Source organism: Notolabrus celidotus, chromosome 3 (assembly GCF_009762535.1).
Source record: "Notolabrus celidotus isolate fNotCel1 chromosome 3, fNotCel1.pri, whole genome shotgun sequence".
NCBI lineage: Eukaryota > Metazoa > Chordata > Actinopteri > Labriformes > Labridae > Notolabrus > Notolabrus celidotus.
The window spans coordinates 28,082,049-28,104,846 of NC_048274.1; the positions used below are offsets into that span (position 1 = coordinate 28,082,049).

Consider the following 22,798-nt stretch of genomic DNA (forward strand, 5'->3'; position numbering starts at 1 on the left):
ACACATTCAACTGCTGCTCAGTACAGTTATCTGCCAAAAACCCCTCTGGAAACTCTCGTGCATTGCTCAAGAAGTTGTCATTATGCATTTGCTTGACTGTTACATGAGCTCCTCTGGAAAACTAATTTTATATTAGGGTAATTGCCTCTGGTGGGTTCATGTAGAGCTGTTTTGCTGGGGAAAAAAATGCTGATGAAGAGGACAGGGATGAGAAAAAGTCATGCCGGCCCTCCCTCCCTATTTCTGTCTCTCAGTCAGATGAGGTCATCAAACGCCAACCATCTTTTGTCTATTAATGATGTCACAGCCAGGTTTTTTTTCTTTTAGACACTTCATCCCCAGAGACTGCTTGGCTCGGGGCAGAGGAAGACTTCATCTTGATTTAAAAGAGCGATAACACCCTCGATAGCACTGTGACAAAGGCTAGATAGGCAGTGTAAGAGGAGATAGTGAGGGGAGAGTGTAGATGCCAACAGAGAGAGAAAAAGAAGAAGACAGGAGAGGAGCGAGTCAGAGGAGGGACTGCGAGACACACTGTGCCTTTAAAACACCAAGCCCCGCCTCCACAGAGCAAAGGAGAACAGCCGAGTGGTGCTGGCAGGAGCCTGAGCCCCCACGATAAACTCTGGCATCAGCTTCCCTTCATCCGACAGTCAGCGAGGACACAGCGAGGGCGCAGGGGCAGAGAGACGGGGACGGAGAAAGGGAGAGAGTCAGAGTGACAGAAAGAAGGGAGGGAGAGAGACGATAAACAGGAAGATAGACAGAGAGGGAGAGGCTGTCACAGGAATCACACAGCTCCCTCTTTTCACAGCAGCAGCAGCCCAGTCAGTTCTGAATGCTGCCTCCCGATGTGGGCGAAGGCTGACGTGGATGACGGGTGGCATGTTTTCGGCAGAACTGTTATCTGAGTGATGGTAGCGGCGGCCACGGCGGCATCACAAACCGAAGCAGGAGCTCTTGTGGCTGTTAGTCATCCTCAGCCTCCTCTCTCCCCTCTCAGAGTGCTATCAGGGCCATTCATCGTTCCCATCTCATGCCTCCTGCCTCCTGCCTCCTCCTCCTCCTCTTCCTCCTCCTCCACAGCTTCATCCTCCACTTGTACTCCTCCTCTGATGAGCCACAGCCTCAGAGTGAAATAACCCTGCTGATAGAAGCTTCTCTCTCTCTGTCAAGACAGTAAGTAGGGGAGGGAGGGTGAGAACTGCGTGTGTGTGAGTGTGTAAGGGTGACAGAGAGATAGTGACAGAGTGAAAGGGAGTGTGTGTGCGAGAGAGACAGAGAGAGGAAGAGAGTACAGCCAGGCGGCGAGTAGAAAGATGTTAGTGCGTTAGACAGAGGGACTGATAAAGAACCGGCAGGTTGTGTGTAGCCTGAATGAACCTGCGGTGCGTGGACAGTGAGCTCTGGGCATAGCAACAGCAAAGTGATGCACAGGAAAGGTGAGTAGGTGTGTGTTCCTGCATGTGAGTGGAGGTGAGGCAAGTGCTGCAAGGAAGAGATTTCAGTTCCAACAGCAGCTAAAAAAAATGACAACGCAGTTAATTTATGTCCATGTTTGAGACTTCCTCAGTCTATTGCTGTTACTTTTTTATGCTGCAATGGTTGCGAGAATTAAGGGAGAAAGGAAGAAGAGTCCATGGAGAATAAGTGATTGCTTTCCTCCTCTGTCTGTCCAGGTGCCATGTGTGATTGGCCGGCGCATCCTGTGGCAGTGGCATCACCCTGGATTTGGCGAGAAGCTCTCTCTCCTGCTTGTTCTCTGGGGCTCCTCTGGGAAGCTTTCATAGGATTTATCAGGTCCTGCTGGATGGCACGTTGCTCTGTGCCTCACTGAAAAGGGTCCACAGAGAGAACCATACACTACACGGATAAGAAGTAAAATAATTATCCAATCACAGCACAAGGAGGCAGACCGGGTTCCCTTAGCAACAACTGAAGGAGAGGAGAGAATCTTTTCTCTTTCTGCTCTCTTGGTTTTTGGGCACACCCCTGTGGACTGCTGTGGGTCAGTGTTTTTCTGAGAGGACTTGGATAACACCGTTGCATGAAGACAGGCTGCCTCCCAAATTCCAGGAGAAGGTGCTCATTCGCCTCCAAGACCCCCCTTGTAACTGTGTCTCGTTGACACCATGATTTTTTGTTATCCCTCCACAAAATTCTCATCACAAGTCACGTTCCGCTGGCTTGGAAATCAATTCATTCTGATCCCACGCCACCTGGAATAAGCCCTGCTTCAGGGGAGATTGGACGCTCTGTGAAAGGACCCACACCTACCTTTCCTTGCCTTTCACAACGACAAGTGAAGGACGACATGAGTAAGTCGTCATCTGCAAAGAAAATGGATGTCAAGCAAAGTTTATTTTGATGTGAGTTCCTACTGACAGTCATTTTATTTTTCCTGGAGGAGGAAACGCTACACTGAGCAGCGGAATATCCCCTTTTTTTCCAAACAGGATCTGTCCTTTCTCTCTGGAAAGACAGTAACCCTCACTCAGATACTATATTTAGAAGGAAAATCTTGTCCCAGTTGGCCAATAATGTAGAACACGATCGTTTTGAAAATTGAGCCACTGCTGGGAGTTCTATTTTTCTATCTATGCTGGAAAGCTTTGTCTGTAAAGGGGTTAATATGAACCCATTTTCTGCTTTCACTTTTGTATGTTAGCCTGCCATTATGTTATTATGTTTCACAAGTAAAAAACATTGTACAGGACAAGTGGGGTAAGGAAAAGGTCTCTTCCCTGTATAGGCAGGCGTTTTAAATAGTATCTCCTGGGGAACAATTTCAAACGTACACACTGACACATGAGATGAGTTGGCTCAACATGATTATGTAAGAGTTTCGTACCAGCTTTAGCCCATGTATTTTGCCTCTTCATTTTCCATGGATTTACAGCGTTTGACATTTCCAATGCTCATTTTCTCTTCGTTTTTGGAAGCATCTACCAGAGGGCATGGATGTCAGAGTGTGACCCTGTGCCGAGTGTGCGGGCCAGGCAAGGCGTTTCGGCTGCCCAGGTGCTTTTAAGATGTTGAGGTCTCCCTTCGTGGCCGGGGCCCCTGTTCGGATCAGTAGCACTGAGGCTCTTTGTAGCCAAAGACATGGACCCCGACTCGGCTCCCCCACGCCCTCAGCCTGTTGGCCACTGGCCCCACGTCGCCCTGTAAAGGATGTCCCTCAGCAGAGCTCCGGCCCGGGACACCTCTGAGACCCCCAGCCCGAGAGAACTCATCCGCAGCCACATGAAGATGGTGATCAACCAGCTGGAAGGTATCCTCATAGAGCTCAAGGATGTGGCCAAGGAACTCCGGGAGGTGAGGCCCAAACTCAGTTTACACATTACACATTGCAGGGTTTTTTTTGGGGGGGGATTATGGAAAACACTAGTGGGGGGTGGGGTGAAGGCAGGGGAACAATGTGGGCGCCATGTGGGTGTGCTTCTGAAGTCGACTGCCTTTAATTAAGTGTGAAATACTTTTCGCAGCATGAAGATTTTGATTAAGATTTCAAAGTGATGAGATCTCACTTTTTTGTTTTCATAGGAGGATCATGTTGATTACAACCACAGCAAGGCTGTCTTTCTTTATCAATCAAACAAATACAAATGCCCTTCATGTGCTCAGTGGGGTCTGATGGGAGGGACAGATGATGTCAGGAGCTGTTGAAAAGCAGCAAAGCCAGGCTAAAAGGAAACACAGAGGCAGGCTTAGATAAGATACAAGACTTTGCACCACAATAGTTATATAACCATTTTGTTAAGGATCAGCTGGATTCCTACTGTATTTTTGCAACTGCCATGGTAACGCTGGTAGATGAGTATATGTGTGTGTGTGTTTGTGTGTGTGTGTGTTTAAGGTGTGTTTAGTGCATCTGTACAGTGCACAGTTTGAACAAGGATCAACAAAGAGAGACTGTTTGTGTGCATGTGTTCTCACAAGCATCTACAAGTACAGGAACAAAACAATGTGAGTGTGACGGCTGATAATGCAAGTACATCTGTTCATGGGTGTGAGAGAACAAAATGGCCCTCATCATCTCTTTGGGATCTTCCCCCTGCAGCTTCCTCAAAGCCATAAGCTCTCCTTGCAAAGCTCCCCCAAAGAGAGAGATAAAAGCAGATATAGAGACAGAGACAAATGAAACCTGAGCTAACAGTTGTGTCTGACCTATCCCACATCCTCGAAGAGCATCACATGATTAACTCCCCACCTGCTTCAGCTCAGTGATGCAGAGGGATTGCGTGTTTTGTATGTGCGTGTTTCTAAATGTGTTGAAGAAGCGAAATGGTGGATGTTAGCACATGTTATGAGCTAAAGGAGGATGAGGATGAGGAGGTGGAGGTGGAGGAGGAGGGTTCTGAAGATCCAGGGGTGAAGCTGCCATAAGTCACTCCATCACGGGGCAGGAGCCCATCCCTCCCCCTCCTCCCGGACTCTCAGCTCTGTCCCACTCACTACGCTCTACTGTATGTACTCATGCAGTTGGAGGTGCAAGGGCACAGCTCGTGGGGCACCTTTTCTGTGGTGAACAGGAGAAGCCGGCCTGTGCGGGGGAGTGATTGATGATTATGGGACAACTGCAAGTGGAATAATGCTGGCTGGAGCTATTTATAAACAAAAACACGGCCTGTGCCTCTGCCAGCTCAGATGCATATTACCATTCTTATCCCAGACCCCATTAGAGAGGGTTCTGCACAGTGGCTCAAATGTCATTTTTTATTGGGAGAGCACAATCCCTCATATTGAAATGGCCGAGGGGATCATATTAGCAACATAATGCTGGTGTCAATATCCTGCAAGTAACCGACCTGTTAGGTTGTGGACTGTATCAAACAAAGATGAAAAAGCAGGATTGGTGTAGCACCATCAAACACATGGAAGCCTAATGTTCCATAAAATCTCTCCTCTTGGTCACGTAACAGAAAAAACAGAAAAAATAACAACTTAACATAAATAAATGATGAATTGCTGTGTGAATGTGGTGAAATAAATAACTCAGTGACGGGGCGGTAATGACTGATTATCACCCACGAGGCCTTTGGGGAACTGGAGATACTGCTGTGAGGAGTTAAAGCTGACACTCAAATTGAAATAATGAACACAGTATTATGAAGGTAGAGAGAGTGGAAAAATATAACTAATGAAAAAAAAATTGAGACCCTCCCTTCCACTGTTTCGACCCCAAATCATCTGGCTTTACTTGTGAAGGCACTTAAGTCTGGGAGGAAGAAAGTCATCCCTAGTTCTTATTTTATTCATCTGCCAGAAACCATCATCCTCAGTGCCCCTTTCCTGAAGATGAAGAGCGTGATGCATTACCGCAACACTTGCTGAAATAGGATAATCATTTTCACCAGAATGTTTGGATCACCACAAACCAACACTCAGTGCAGTCTAATTGAACCCTGCAGCAACCTACAATTAAACTCACATCACTGTCATGTCAAAAGGAATGTGGGGTAAGTGCATGGCATTCAGACATTCGCACTATTACAACACTCAGGACAGCATCACAGCAAACATGAATAATCTCATAATCTGGTACAAATTCCAGTCGAAATAAGGGTGCAAACATTCAGGAAATTGTCATTAGGAGCAGGAAATTACAAGTTATGAATGTGGGATTAAAATGCAATGCCATGGAAATTTCCATTTGGGTTTGTGAGGTCTGTTTTTGTCTGTGAAATCTTCACAAATACAGGACACTGTTACCGTCTCCATTCAACAGCATCAACTTATGTGTAGGAGCCAATAATAAACAAGTGGTAGCTAGATCTTTAAAACCGCTTTGTTGCTTAAAGTGAGTTAATCGCTCAAATCAGATGGTTTACCATGGATTAAAATGAACAGATGTCCAGTTTACTCAGGATTAAGACCATTTAAATGAAAGGCTTTATCTTAAACTACGTAATATTTTACTGACATACTTTATTTTCATAAAGACCATTAGTATTCATAAGAGAGGTCCCTTTAATTGAAGCATCCCAGTCTATGCTGTAGCACTGTTTGACTGGCAGTAAATCTACTCTTCATGTTGAACACAAATGCAAAACAAAGCATGAACAGTTGTTCAAGATTACTTCCTTCAGAAGCCTTCAGTTGAAGGCAGCCTGTCTCACTCGTGAGTCCCATTACAGTCTTTGTGACAGGTAAAATGAGAAAAATCTAAAGGAAGGACATTGGAAGGTAACATACTGATAAACTACTTCATTTGTTATAATAATAGTGGCAGGAGTGGCAACTCTGGAGGGAATAATTCATTTAGGTATCATGTCAACCTTGGACTCAGAAGTCTGAGGATAAACAAGTAGGGGGAAAAGGCACCACAGAGAATGCAAAGCAACCTCAGACATTTCTGGTCCAAGTTGTGCTTTGGTCCTAACTGAGAACAGCTAAGTGAACGTAAATGTTGGATACATTTGTGTGTGTGACGAGAGAGACTGGTACATTGAATGGATTTAATGAAGCACCAGGAAAAAGCACGACGCAGAGGCATGGACTAGGGGGAAGGGGGTTGGTGGTGAGCTTCACATCTTTATGTGGAACCAAACGGAATGATAGACTGTTATTCTGTGGATGTACTTATTATGCAGAATTGAACCATGAGCAAATGATGCTGGATGTCTGCGTTCAGCTCAAGACAAATGAGCACAGGAAGGCAATCAGGACTCGTAGAATTACAGCTCTAAATTAGAGGAGTGAATATAAGCTGGACAAAGAGCAATTATCAGTAGCAGAGTACAGCACGTCCAGCACACCGGCCTCCATCAGTCAGCCTTGTGGTTGTTGTCTGCACATGCTCATCATTATACTGAAGAGCGGTTCAGTGTTTGTACTCAGCTACAGGGTGAAGAGAGAGAAGGAAGGCAGCAGGAAAACACTTGTGTCAGGTGAAAACTCCGTCTTCAAAAAGTCAGCTTTTTGGAAGGAAGTCCTGAGTAACAGCTTTATTAATGAGACATGCAACCATGCAGTTTTAAAACTATATAATGGATTTTTTAAAGTGTGTCATGAATGCCTTTGATCTACTGACAATTACCTGTAAGTAGCGGACTATCACCTTTGTAGGGGAGCTTGTTTCTAAAACTCTGTGCAGGAGTACATCCCATTTCATCTCTATTAACTCATTCGATATATACATAGAGAATATGTAAGCAGGGGACTTGGGCTCAGTAAAATAATTTATTCATCAATGCATTGCAATATACTTTTCCTAAATTCAATACAAGGCAGTCCTAGAATTGATTATTTCCGTTGTAATGAAGGCCCAGGACTGTGGGGGCACTGTGGATACCACTGTACTGTGATTTGACCCCCCTCCCCCTGAGTAAACAGCTGTTGTTAAGTCAACAAAACAGTAATAGGTTGTAACAGAGTGTTCAACCCAAGCGGCGACCCCAATGCGGAAGTGTTAAAAGCTGCAGTTCATCGAGGATCCACTTGAGGCTGGCTCCGTAAGTACCAGAGGTCACATACACATGAATGGGAAAAAGACGATCTTTACAGCAGAAACAAACATGTTTACAGCCTGGACAAAAGATAAGTGTAGTCTGAATAGCTCATGTCCTCTCACTGTGAGGGGGGTGAATTTTTTTCTAACGTGGCAATTTTGAAGATATTGAGATTACTAGTCTTCCAATGAGAGGCACAGCTGCCTGTGGGAACACTGCAGCTGTTGGCTAGGAGGCTCAAAGCCCGCCTCTTTACGTCACACTGGCTCGACAGAAGCAATATGGCTGCTGCTGCTAATTGGCTTCAAAACAGTGTTCAGAAACAGATGGGTGACGTCACGGATACTACGTCCATATTTCATACATTCTATGGTTCAACCACTGGCCATGAGAAATGAAGCCGACGTGGGAGTGCTAAAACTGCAGTCCCTAAATTGTCCACTTGAGGGATGAAGCAGAATCACCAGATACGACATACACACTCTTTCAAATAAAGCTTGAATATTACGGCAAAAATAAACATGATTACAGCCTGGTTAAAAAAGATTTTGGTCCAACTAATTTCTATATTAGCACACACTGTACGGGGGCTGAATTCTTTTGTAATTCATTAGTTTTTTAAGATATTAAAATAATGAGTTTCCCATAATTATAATTATATTCCCATAATTAAAGTCTGCTTTAACTCCTCCTTTTTGCCTGTAGTTAGGTTTCCTAGAGTTAGGTTGAATCAGTATTGAATCAGGTCATGTCTTGTGTAAGCTCTGTGAGGCCGTATCAAAATACTGCAACAATAAGACTAATTTAAGCAGCTGACACAATTTGTGGCTGCAGATCGCAAACAATGCAGCTTCACAACTAGTCTATGGCAAATATCTTTCCATTAAGTGTGTTGTTGAGAAACAGTGCTTTAAGAAGATGGTACACACACATACATCATACCATTAAGAAAACACATGACAGAAGTGGCCGTTCCAAAGCTGTACACGGAGACGAAGGAAGCAATCAGTGACTCGCTAAGTCAGCAGAGAGTGGAAATTAAGTGCCATGGTTGGAGCACCAGAGCAACAGACCCCTATGTACCCATCATTCCACACTTGATTTCTAATGAGTGGAAATTGGTGTCAAATGTTATGCAAATGTGCACTTGAGAGCAAACTGTACTTTACTGTTGTATTATATGTTAAAACTTAAGCAACATAATAGAAATAAAGCAATACAAGTAATGCATACATTATCATTTAACAGATATTAGAAGGTACTGTCATGAATGATTGGGGTATTTCTGTCATATACGCATATTATTGAAATCATTAATTATTATCAAAATATATTGGTCAATATTAAATTAAATGGATACTGAATCGAACCAAAATCAATTATTATCATAACCCTAAGAATCTTAATTGAATTGTGTTGTGAGTTTCTTGACAGTACCCAGCAATAGAGGGGGGCAAGATTTATGGTGCTTGAAGCTTCTTATTTCCATATGTAGTCAGTGTAGTGTTGTCCACTAGTGTTTTAAAAGGCTTTGGTATACAGTACTTGTCTGATAACGATTTACTTAAACTCCATTGTCATTTGTCAAGTTGCCAGTCAGACTGCAAACATTGACCACTCAATAGAACTCGAAACTATAGCTTGAAAATGTTGCAGTCACTTTACTAAGGGATTTTACTTTTGTCAGACGATCGTGAATGGGTTCAAAGATTGCATCTCATATGGAGGCACAGTAATCTTTGTGTACAATAACAGACTCAGCGGCAAAACAAACGGGGTGGTCTTTTTACACTATTCATCAGCAATTATCAGCAGCCTGATCCCATCGGCCTAGCTGTCAAATCAAGGCATTTGTGCTTAAACTGGGTCTGTCAAAGAAATCTGTAAATGATTTGATCAATAGGCTATCGTGTGGCGCTCTCTCATGTCCACGGCACGCTTAAACACTGCATTTTGAAAGCTTGGTAAGGGTGCTGAGATACCTAAACAGCTGGCTGCAGATCAGGCAGCCAACAAGCCAGCCAGTGTCTCCTTATCAAGACTGAAACCAGTTATGACACATGGAGGGGGGAACCACGGTCCCTTTCCTCTGAAGCTGCCGCACTCGGCACTAAACCAAATCTGTTCCAAACCCAGAGGCAACCCGAGGGAGACCAAAACCAAAATCAAAGGGCCATTTTTTTCTTCAGGGGCCATATCCTCTCCTCACTGTGTGTTTTCCCCTGCTGATGCTGCTGCTGAGCGGGGCAGAGAGCAGAAAACTGCCTAGCAAGAATCTTTTAACGTTTAACCGTGAGGGGACTCTAGTAATCACTAGCACTTCCATTCAGTGAGTAGAACAATATAAAGGAAAGTGGTAAACACTCTCATGCCATGCAATAGCTTATCCTATTATTGAAAAAAATGGTAACATTTAAGGGAATGGCAAATGTATTATGAATTTAATGATTTCTGGGGAAATGGGTCACTGCAGAGAAATATAATAAAACAGAACATAGTACTCATTAAATATCATTGATTGGGAAGAATAAGGAAGTATTCAAACATAGCAAGTATTAACAAAAACAAGATTTACACAAATTTAATGCTTGGAGTTAAGTATTAGCTCTGAATAATTTGATATGTCTTTCAGTCACCAAAATGGGAAAATATGTGGAAAACAAGATGCCAAATTTCACCAACAAAGAACTCTCATTCTGTGAATGCATAAACAATAATTGGCAATTACACTGTACAAAAAACTAGGTTTAATCAAATTCTAATTTACAATCGGGCTGTTTATAACAAATTGTCAGGGATTGCCGTTCTTGTTGTTAGTCAAAATGAGAACCTACAATCAGAAATTACAATTACAATCAATCACAAAGCTGTGTCTTGGCCGATCATTTCCTACAAAGCAACCGCTTCGACTTGGCTGCCAATGTTTTGGGGTTTATTGCCCAGTTGACCACAGACCAATATTCTCCATCAGGGATGGCTGAGCCTGTTCTCCACCAAAGATTTTTTTCCTTCAAATAAAGCAGGATTTGGCCCAATCTTCAACCTATGAACAAGCAGACCAGCTGTCCTTGCAGGCCAACAACAGTCAGTGGGCAACACAGAAAGCTCCACCACTCACTAACTAAAAGTACCCTTCAACCTGACATACCTGGGCCAAAGGCTCTCTTCTCATTAAAAGCCATTTGGAAGAAATGACAAGTACTCGCCTGCTGTGTCTGTCAATTTGTTCCTCCTTGCCTGACCTCTTTTGTGTGTGGAAATTAAATTCCTAAATTAAACTTGGTGACGGGCCTCCAGCAGAGTTCTCTTTGCTGAGGAAAACAAGTACAAGGTACCTCAAACCTTATCTATTATTCGCTCAACACAAAACACCCTGCCATCTCCACACTTATGTTGCTGCCTTGAGCTGAGCTCTATTATAATGTGTCTGTACTTGGAACTAATCAAAGGCTCAATTGTTCTCTGTACTGGAGAAACACTGCTTCTGTGTTTGAAATAAAATGATAAATAACCTCTTGGTTGAACTGACTTTAAATAGGTTCGGAACAGCTGTGCTCAAGCTTATAGTTAAACAGTTCTTGTAACTAGACCAGTGTGTTTTCTTTGATACCATGACGCTTCGACTACAGACATCCTGCAGTGTTCCTCAGAAGAGTCACGTCATGTTGTTGTAACATTGTATTACTTATGTGAGAAGGAAAAAGGAGGCCAAGAAATTTTAAAATCAGCCATCTCATTTCACTGCAAAAGAGAAAATAACACCATGGAAAAAAAGGCCAAGGTCATCCACTCAGGGAGCACCAGATACCAGCGTTAGATAAGGGAGGCAGTAGACATAAGGAAGAGGGCCCAGGGGACAGTAAACCGGGATGAGGCGGCCTACATGCTGTGACATACCTGGGATGCTGTCGTGAGACTGTTGGACAACAGAGGGCATGGTTATTCTGTTGCTTCAGGTAGCTTGACCAAACCTCTGTAAATCAGCTTACAGACAAGTCACAGCAACATTACATCACTCTTCTGAGGAAGAATGCAGGAAGTTTGTCGCGAAGCAGGTCAAGGTAAAACAATAAAGACACTGGTCGAGTTACATGAACTGTTTAACTATAATACACTGTGTCAGACCAAGTGAACCTCTTTGGACTGTGCTGGGCTGGTTTGTACAAAACCATCATGTGGCCCAGTTCAAAAAAGTCTGATATGATTACCTACCCTTATTACAGCTTGGGGCCTCTGGAAACACAACCACAAACATATTCCATAAGTGTAGTTTAGGATTTGAGTGCATAGTAGTAATCTAAAAAGTATAAGAAACAGATCATAATTCAGAACCAAAGTACTTTCATTAAACTTTCACTTAAATTGTTCTTACATTGAGTTTTAGTTAGATATGATCATGTGGGGAATTTAAGTAGAAAAATTATGAACGCATGTGAACCAACCAAAGAAAAGTCACATGGCTCACATGCCCTGTCCTTGGGCCTAGAATTGACAGTTGTGGATGTTGAGTGTGGATGCAGTGACATTTGTCCTTTGCTGGCTAGACATTGGAGTTGGGCCTTTTATCATTCATGTTCAGGTGCAGTTGTTAAACCTTAGTTTGGGATGTTTGGTAATTAAGCTCTAACGCTACAAAGCAGTTTGTAGTGTTAGAGCTTAATTACCAAACTATCCAGAAATTGGCATTCTATCCAAAAGCTGGGTGAAAAATCTGAGATGTGTCTCACTGAGATGTGTGCTTATGCCAATCACTTACTGTGATAAAGATAGTAAACATGTTTAACTCACCTTTCAGTGATCATATAAAATGTATAGTTCCAAAAGAGCAGCTATCCTAATTGCTCGTCTAATTCTGACCGACAATTCACATATAGTGCAGATCAAAATGTTTGAGAATGGTCTAAACAGCAAAATGAGCTGTTTTGAACCAGGTTAATATTTATGAATGACTATTTTCTCTCTGATTTTTGCATATGCTTAATGAGACTCTAAAATGTAATATTATGCAGACTTTTAACTGATTTGAAGCACGTTTCCAAATGGTTTAACAGAGGAAGATATTAAATGCATTACTCTAGTAGCTGATGCTAACAAACATGCTTTTAATGCCCGCAGTATCAAAAAATAATCTTAAACCTTGATCTGAGTATTTTAAAGTAAGTGGTATTAAGGACTGAAAGGACAGTAGACTCAAAGAAGGGAGGGAGTTGCAGTAAACAATGGGTTAAGACTCTAGCAGCGTCTAACCTTGACAGCTGTGAAGAGAATAAAACTGCACCATGCAAAGCATTCCCCTGAGCCTTTTTATTTTTTTACCTAACTCTGCGTTGGAGCCCTAGCTTCTTTAGGATGCAGGCCCAGCATATTGACTAGCCCATCATGCCTGTAAGACCCACTGGATTAGCTGGCCCTTTGAGCTCTGCATCCCTCCACGAACCTTGCACTCAGCACAGACTGTAATGAGGGCTTTGGTTAGACCTCTGCTGAGGTAAACACTCCAAAAATTGCGCTCGTCTTGCTCATTGATTTTTATCAACTAACACGCCTACTTTGGGCCAGTTACAGATAAAGCAGTGACATTTTTTATAATGCGAGTTTGTACTTTGTGATTCTGCCACAGAGGCTGTTGCCTGTCCCTAGGCAAGGATAGAGCTGAATAGGATGAAAAGGAGAGTGAAAGGCAGAGCAAAGAAAGACAGAGAATGTGTGAAAGAGAGAAAGGGACAGAGAGGGAGAGAGAAAGAGATGAAGGGAGGATGGAGATAATAGTTTCTCCTGCTGCACAGAATTGCAACAGACTGGGTGGAACAGCTTAGATCAATTGTTGCAATTGTGTTCGTCCGTGGGCGTGTTTAGGATTGTTTTGGCCTATCTCTGTGCTGTGAATAAAACCAGTAGGCTGTAGTTAATGGTGTGAAAAATGGCATCCATCGAAAAAGCACAAGCAGACTCCAAGAATAGCTACATCATTTTATTGTGTCAAAGCATACTGTACGCAGAGGGACAGCTTACTCTCCATTAGGCTGTCAGACTGACTGGGTCTTCAGCCAGGTGTAGGCACTAGTTTTTGGTACGAGTACAGATGCGCGCAAGGCTTAACGGCATTATGAGATAGACACAATAAAATAATATTCTGATCGTGAAGGGTTGATGTGTTTTTGTTCTTTTCCCCCTGTCTGTAAAAGTACTCAGGGCAGCGCAGGACAACCCACTCAACAGCACAGCAGCTTAATCCAGCTACAGTCTTTGGGACTGTGTTAGACTGAGGGATCATCAAGAGGATTTTTTGTTCTCCCTTTTATTTTTAGCCATCGTCTGTGATGCATCATAAATCAACCCAGTTAAAAATAAGATTGTACAGTTTAAACTAGCATGAATAACTGGACTGAGATTGCAAAAAGATGAGCATCTCTACCCTCTAGCTGTAAAATAAACAAACTTTCAGATATTTAAGATGCATACAGCGAGTCCATCCTGACATATGATGTCAAGCAGGCACTGGCAGAGAACTTCCAAGTGGCTGCATGTGCCATTAATATTCAACATTTATGTATATTTGCTCAACAGATCTGTTTTCTTCTACGTGGAGAAGAGAATTGCTGATTAGAATGTTTTTGGTTTCCAGGCTTGATAGTTGATGTTAATTGGCCAATGGTGAGAAAAAGCAGTTTTTAGATTTTTTTATGGTTGAAAATGTATTTTTATTGGTTTCTTTTTTGTAAAATGAAAGAGCTTGTGTTGCTGTAAATTTTTAGAGGAGACCAATGAGCTGTTTTAGAAAGGAATCTAAAATATGAAACTACTTTGCCAGATGTACAACATTTTTCAGAGTTGAACCATAACGTACTTTCAGAACTGTTGTTTATTAATAAGAACATGTTCCTGTGCGCAGTTTCTTTTCTTTGTGTGTGTGTGTGTGTGTGTGTGTGTGTGTGTGTGTGTGTGTGTGTGTGTGTGTGTGTGTGTGTGTGTGTGTGTGTGTGTGTGTGTGTGTGTGTGTGTGTGTGCAGGACAAAACACAGAGGACAAAACCAGGACACTGCAAAATAAACTTTTTTTGAAGGGGTGCATCAATTTTGGCACAACACCTGCTAGGTTGTCCTGTCTCCACTTAGACCTGTTTTATTGATTGTGTTGGAATCCAGACAGCAAAACAACAAATAATAAAAAAAAACTCCCTCTTCATTGTTTTTTTCCCCCAAGACCTTAGTCTCATTGGTGTCAAAGTTATGCTACTACCAGACATGGGAAAATATCTGAAGGGAGATTACTTTGTGTACTACGACTGAACATTGAGAGATCACCAAGGAACTCTGACCCATGACACGTTTTTAACCAAAAAAAATGTAGTTACACAGAGATAAAAGGAAAAATACATCTGAAACATGCCTTTTTTTCTTTAGTGATGGTTCTGAGGTTGCTTTTTAAACAGCAGTTATAAATTGTTTGCTTTGCTGGCAAAAATCAGAGCAGCTGTGTTGTTCTGAATACATTCATGCAGCACAAATTTGCAACAGGTGCTCAGGAAAGAACTGTAATATATCAGGTTACAAGTCTGAGGTGAGTTTAGCACCAACATAAAATAGTATCTTTGATATTATTGAGAGTTAAATATACATATGGTTTTGTACATTTCAACAGTTATATTTCTTGAATGCTAGTATTTGTGAACATAACTTCTTCAAATTGTATTCTAGTTGGTAGAATGTGTCCTTTTTTTATTATATCATTGATTTTGGAGATACTGAAAAAAAACAAAGATAGCTGTAAGCCTTAGAAGATAAGGCAGGCTTCTGTAGGACTTGCATTCCAGTCCCTGACTCCTGGAGGGAATAGCAGGTTAGTACTTTGCCACAGGAACAAGACCGCAGAAAATGACATAAAACATTGGATTCTCTTACATGAATTTCTTTCAAATCCATATAAAAAATTTCAACTAAGAGATCTTTTTAATATTTCAATGTCTTGTTCTTGACTTTGAATCTTTGAATCTTGTCATCATTGAAGAAACTGTGAGTGAAGCACAGGTGGTATTGATACCATTACCCTGCAGTAACATGGCCACCAGGGAGTAGCAGTGCTGGTGGCTTTAGATGTTAATCGTCAAGAAAACTGAATCATCAAACACTCCAGTCCTCATCCAATTCATCATAATATGTTGAAATAAACATGGAAAACAAGCTAATTATAACCGAGTGACGCATAGAGCAGCAAAAAGGTGAAACACCTGTTCGCTCTTTGCATGCTGGGAGTTTGGTGCATAAACACAGGAACAGAAGACTGTGACCAACTGCAGTAGGCTCCCACATTTTCACTGGTTTGTTTTTTTTCTTCAATAGTTGTAGCTTCAATAGTACCTTTGTATTTAAATTATTAAGCTCGGTACGTAGTTACTGGCTTGCCAATAGTCTGGTGGTGTTTGACTGCACAGGGGATTAGTAACAAAAGAAAGCAGCCTTTCCAACATGGAGCAAGTATTGTGCCAGCAAGTGTTTTTGGAGCAGGGTGTTGAGGCTGCAGTTGAATAAGTTGGCTGTGAAATGAGTAAAACATGAAGTTTAAATTCAGCTGTGCTTGCGTTTCTGAACAAACAAGGTTTAAGCTCAGAGAAAGGTGACTGTTGTCCTAATGTTTGTACATGTTTCACCACAGTCACTGTGTTTCCCTGTAAAGGGCAGCGCCTTTACAATCTCTGACTCCAGGGTGTAAAAACACAAAAGTATCCCTGTTGAGCGCCTTCAAAGACAGCTCTGTATGTGTCTGGAGTCTCCCTCCTTTCTCTTACTGTCATTGCCTTACAGAGGATTCTCACACACTGCCAGTGGCACAGCATGGAGACCTGCCACCACTGTCATTGTCAATAGCATGAAAACACTGTTGCATGCAGGTCAGGGTAAGATGAAAGAGGCACAGCAGAGAGGACAGGCTAATTATTCAGACACAGAGCTAAGAGCAAACAGGACAGACGATGTCAACAAACTGTTTGGATGATTAATGTTTTTTGTCATCTACGCAGTCACCTGTGCAGTTGGCAGTTTATGGCCAAGATGATGAAGACCAAGATTTCTGACTTTTATGCAAAGTAGACGATGCGGCAAGGTCTGAGAGGGTGAAAAATATAATTAGACTTTTTGGTCTGCTGTTATTCTGAAGAATATTAACTGATGATGGGACTGCAGGTTGGTGTGGCTGCAGTGGACCCGTGTGCTGCAGGTTCTGATTAGAGAGAAAAATCCTAATTATGATTATGCAGAAAGCAGATTGGGAAAAAAATAATTTAGCGATAATTCTATAGATGAACATGCATTAGCAAATCCTCAAGGTTAATAGCCCTATGGAGAGTGTTCTTTGTTTCGTACATCATGATGTGCCAACCATTTCCCATTTATTATTTAGGAACATTTTTCTTTAGTCCTTTAACATTTTCAGTTTCTTCTCCACTTCACGGATTCCTGTTGTATTTACATTATAACAGATGCTCATGTCAGGTCCTGATTCACACTCTTAAGATATAAAACAACAGAAAGGCTTTTGTTTATGATGTAACATGGTCATGGCTCTCAAAATGCTGACAACACAGGCATTACCATAAGCCTCTTAAGATAATTCTATGACCTTGCAGCTGTTTAACAACAGGAACCTTAATATATGTTAGAAATACATCCAGTAAAGCTGCAGTTATCTCACCCTTGTCAACACAAATTATTCTGAAATGACAAACATGGTGATGAAAACAAATGTTTCACTGAATAGCTCTTTATTATTGCTATTTCAATTTGTAAAATATCAGGCTTTAAACAGCATGATGTCACATCATTTCAAATTATAGATTTTTTTTATGAATATTGGAGTAAACATAAAAAGCAAAACAAGTTTATATATTTTTTGGATTAATTGGTCAGGTGATCAACAGCAAGTTAATAAATTAAGAATCAACCTTTAATAACCAGCTAATTACATTCAGTAAATAGTACAAATGAAACACATCTGCACTGTTTAAAAATGTTAACATGGTACTACATTGCAGTAATTGTATAATGTTGGAGGGATTTAGTCAAACCTTTGGCTTTATATTACATTATCTTGAATCATAGGAAAATGTGAAGGGAATTGTTTTACCGTTTATTTATGTATTGTTTATTTGTAAAGGACAGATGTAGTATGCATAGACAAACTGAGAACATCCATCCCATGCAAGTATTATAGTGTTGGTAGCGAATGCTAATTTGCAACACTTATCCCTCGAAGGACTTTCAAGAACCATACTCTAATGCTGAATAGATCAAATAAAAGCTTGAAAAATTAAAAAAGCTAATCTGCAGATAACATGCAGTAAGAAATGCATTTGGTGTTTGCAGTTTGTGAGGTTGAGAATTACACTTACTGCATCTCAGACACATTGAAATCTGAAAGATGCAGTAAACTCATCACCCATAAGTGATGCAACAATACAGTAAGTCCATGGCTCAATAAATGTGTTGTTTTTTGGGTCCCTATTCTTGGTTGAGTTTGATTTGGTTTCTATCTTGTTGTCAGTGTTTTCTAAGCCTTTAAGGCAAATTTTACAGGAGAATTAAGGGAAAAAAGCTACATTTTAATCCCCAAAACTATTTTTTTTACTTTTCAGCATAGAAATGTTCCTTTTATACACATTCCTAGAGCATTGTATGTTTTGTTTACCATTTACCACACCACAGATTTGAAAGACGGCAGTTCCTCTTCACCACTCACCATGATAAACCAATGTGTGAAATCTGACACCAGTATTGATTGGATATTCTGTTGCTGAGAGCAGTTTCCTTATCCCAGTGCATGGACTCACAGGCAAAAACAAACACAAAGAGTCAATTCAGAGAGAATTTAATTCACAGAAGCTAGTTATGCGCAAAACTGAAAATTCCACCATTCACAATCGCGTAATGGACTGTTGATGCCTTACAGAATAGCTTAATGTAATATTGAGAACTGTGGTATCCCTGGTACCAATGCATCCCAGGTACCCTCCTTACTTTTCCCATTGAAAATGCAACATTTGCAGTAGAGCCATCTGCGGAATGGGGTTTGTGGAAAATCTTGTGTTTCTCAAAATCCTTGGATCTTTCACGTATTAATATAGCTATAACTCTGTGTAACCCTGTAAATCGCTCTGACTGAGCCAGCCTATAATGAAGAAAGTTTTATTAATGTGTAAACATTGCCATCTGTTCTTCCATCATAATTTACAGAAGTTAATCTGTGGCGAGTTGTTTTCTCATGTATGAGTGTGTGTGTGTTCATTTCTCTACAATCCAATTCACCTTGGTGAGCAGGTATAAGTAAAAGCTAGCTTAATAGCTAGAGGACTAACAAACACTCAATTAAGCAAAGTAAGACCTCAAAAGCTCATCCATCCACAGGAAAGTGGAAAATGGACAATGGACCATGGAATTTGTATCCAGTGATTGGAGGTATTAGTTCTAGATTAGTGATATGCATGTAGCAGTAAGTCAATGAGATGGTCATGCCGCGGTTAACTTGCATGCTACACTTAGCTTTCTGTAGAGCTGTTCCCACAAAGGAGAGAGTGCAATAAGTAGCATTTCAGTAGAAAGAGAGAACCCGCTGCACCCAGCATCTTTTTCAGGGCACACAGAGCGTTTCTTTCGCGTATGTTTAACTGCTTCGGGTGTAACTACTCGAACATCTCAACCTGTAATGTTTGGCAACGTGCTGGCGTTGCTGTGCCAGGCAGCCAATCATATACCAGATGGAGCAGGACTGGTCACCAAGGTTACTTAGAAAGTAGGTGCTTGTCAGAAGACCGTCACAGACCCAGAGCAGCCCATTTTTTGTGACAGGTTGTTTATTTTTGTTACCGAGTGTTGTGATAGTTAGTCTATATCTCCGCTATGTAATAGAAACATGTCTGCGTATTGTTATGGTTGATTTCTTTTAGGTTTGCAACTTTCATATTTTTCCCAACACTGATGTGCAGATTCTTCATCTATATTCATAGCTAAAATGGTTTTCCAAACAGCACATACAACTGCGCATGCTATTTGTCTTATTCTACGATAATGTCTACACGTACACCATTACTAGCTGGTTCCCCTTTTTGGGGGGAGCATACAATGAGAAGCAATGTTTTAGAAATGCTGAAGTAAGGCAAGGCAGCTTTATTTGTATAGTGCATTTCATACACCAGGGCAACTCGATGTGCTTTACATTAAACATTAAAAGCATTGGAAACATTTTGACAAGCATAAAAGAACACAATTAAAATGACAAATATAATAAAACAGAAAAGAAAAGGAAAATTAGAAATATATAAAAAATGACATTAAAATTTTAATTTAAAGTGGGTTAAAATGAGCTAAGATAGGAAGGCAGTGGCAAAAAAAAAGTCTTAATCTTTGATTTAAAAGAGGTAAGAGTTGGAGCAGACCTACAGCTTTCAGGGAAGTGAAATGTTAAAATATATTGCAGTTGTTTTTAAGTAAGTTAAATTATAATTTTAATATCAGGTACATTTCAATATACTTGAATATATTGTATATATTAGTTATAAATAGTATAACACTACATTTGCTCAAGAAACAAAACATTTATTGGTGACCCATTACATTTCCCAGATACCCACCACCACCCATAGGTAGTGATTTGGTAGTGCAAAAACTATCAACATGATGATTTATATTAGTGCCCCCAAAATGTGTTATATTGTCCTTTAGCCACCAGAATACAAGTGCGAACATAACAGCAATACATCAAACTCTAATGGTAATATTATTCCAAGTCAACATAAATTCAATGCATGCTTCATTTAATCAATTTCAAGATGAAGATCAATACAAAAACCTTTGTTAATAACAGATCCCATTGATTTTATTGGTGACCACTTTGTTTCGGTCAACTGAAGCCCAACACTCTGCAAGGTCAAGCACTCCTAGATTGAAGGAAACATTACATTCATTTCAGCTTGATTGTCTGACTTAATGTGTGCACTGCTGTCATCCCTTTACACGGCTGGTCAACAGATATTCAGTGTGCCATACTTTCAATACAGTCAATTGAGGCTACATAGTTGATCTTTAACCGCGGGTAATCTTTTCTTCGTCATCAATGACTCACATGTGCGGCTGCAAATAGTGAACATGCATTAAGTACATTCACTTCAACACAGCCAATCCGTATTTGCATGCTGTGTGTGGTAAAGTATGAAATAGCTGAAGAGTCTGACAAGTAAAGCCGCTCCACTGTCCTCATCTCAACTATGACTCACAGTTTTGTGGCTCCCAGTGAGTGAGCACAGATTATTCTGTGGAATTGAGATGCTTGATAGAGATACTACGAATGAATTTTTGCACAGGAAAAGTAATGCACTGTTTTGCAGTTTTTGTTGTTGTTTTTGACTGTGATAAGTTAAGACTTAGTTTGTTTCTACTGTTAGCAAACAAGGATGAAAAAAATGGTCTATTTCAATGTAAATCCACTGTATTTGTCCTTGTTCTTTCCAATTGTTTTTAATGCAAAGCAATACATCAATTGTTTTAATGGTCAATGAGTACAGTGTGACGATCAATACAGAGTGCAGTCCAGTGTGAAGAAGAAGCAGTAGCAATTTGTGTGTAACCAAGGACTAAAGGTTATGCGTGTCTACAACCGAAAACAAAGCTACATTTTCTTGCTCTACTGCATATACACTACCAGTCAAAAGTGTGGAGACACCTTCTCATTCAAGGGTTTGTATTTATTTAATCATTTGAAACACTGTACTGGATGAATAGCAAAGACATCAAAACTATGAAAGAAAATATATGGAATTATTAAATTAGCAAAAAGTGTTAAACAAACCAGAATATGTTTTATATTTTAGATTCTGTAAAGTAGCCCCCTTTTTTCCTTCATGACAGCTTTGCACACTCTTGGTATTCTCTCAGTCTGCTTCATGAAGTGGTCTCCTGGAATGGTTTCTAATTAACATGAGCCTTGTCAAGAGTTCATTTGTAGAATGACTTGCCTTCTGAATGTGTTTGAGACCATCACTTGTGTTGTTCAGGGGTAGGGTTAGTACACAATGGATAGCCCTATCTGAATACTGTTGTAATCCATGTTACAAAACCATAAACCATATTATTTCATAGTTTTGATGTCTTCAGTATTAATCTACTATGATGAAAACAATTAAGATAAATAAAAACCATTGAATGAGAAGGTGTGTCCAAACTTTTGACTGGTAGTGTATATCAAACTCTAAACTGGACACCATGATTCTTTTCCATGTCTATGTTACCTTCAAAACTATATGAGGAGTTGAACTATGTACAGCCTGTCCTTGTTGGCTTTAATACCTATAACATGGATTAGATGAAGGAGACATGAATCAGAGCTGAAGCTGGGGTGATGACCTCCATGTTGGCTATAAAGGTCACAACTGGAACTATAACTCCTAGAATCAGCTGTTTGTGTTGGCACAAAGGGCAGCTTGATGGAATGCTTTGCCCATAGTCAGGACTTTCAGAGTCAGGTGAGGGTGAAGACACCTCGGTCATCCATTGTTGCATTGGTGTAAGGAGTTTTTTGTCAGCACAACACAAATAGGACAAGGGTACAGAGCAGGGCAATGAGTATCAGTTGCAGCCTTTTGACAAGTTTATGTGTGCGGGGAAAATATTTAGAGACTAAAAATGATGAAATTATGCAGAGGAAAGGGAAGCAATGAAGGCAGGGGGAAAAAGAAAGAGGGGGGAAGTGAAGGAGGCAGGGAGAGACAGAGAAGAATGAAAAAAGAGACAGACAGACAGAGAAGGGGCTTATCTCTTGGCCTGCAGACAACAGTTCTTTTTCAGAGCTGGAGTCGTGTGCTCAGGGCCCCTGGGTAAGAGTGTTCCTCTTCGGGGGTTGCGTGAGCCATAAGGTCAGCAGTTCATCCCATAATTCTATGGCTGCATGTCAGTCGCAGACGCACGACAATAATAAAAAAAACGGGTCTAGCTATTTAACACCTGTCATTTCTGCCTCACTTCTTCCTGGCACTGTGAGCTGACTGCAGTGGCTGTTAGCCAAAGCATATTTGCAGGAGGAGCATTTAAGATTTTATTTTATCAATCTGTGTGCTTTTATGTCATTTTTTTTTCCAGTACCCACTTTTATACAAATGGTGCTAAAAATTCACAAGTCCTTTGCCCCAAAGAAGATTCAGATCCATCTGTCTTGCGTCACTATTGCTTTGCGGAGTCATTTGTAACGACCAAAAATAGCTTTGATCTACATTTAGTCAGTGACATCTGCGATGACCTCAATGGAAGCGATATTAAATGGGCTGCGAGTAGCTAAATTTGTAGTGGCACATAGTCTTTAAAGGG

The 22,798-nt window shown here is 40.9% G+C and overlaps 1 protein-coding gene across 1 annotated transcript; it reads left to right on the forward strand.

Annotated features, from left to right (window-relative positions):
* The first annotated feature begins 2,997 nt into the window (after positions 1-2,997).
* On the forward strand, positions 2,998-3,669 carry insyn1 (inhibitory synaptic factor 1). Its single transcript, XM_034680354.1, has 2 exons — positions 2,998-3,318; positions 3,547-3,669. The coding sequence occupies exons 1-2, from the start codon at positions 3,175-3,177 to the stop codon at positions 3,667-3,669; spliced, it is 267 nt and encodes an 88-aa protein (XP_034536245.1). The 5' UTR covers positions 2,998-3,174.
* The last annotated feature ends 19,129 nt before the right edge of the window (positions 3,670-22,798 follow it).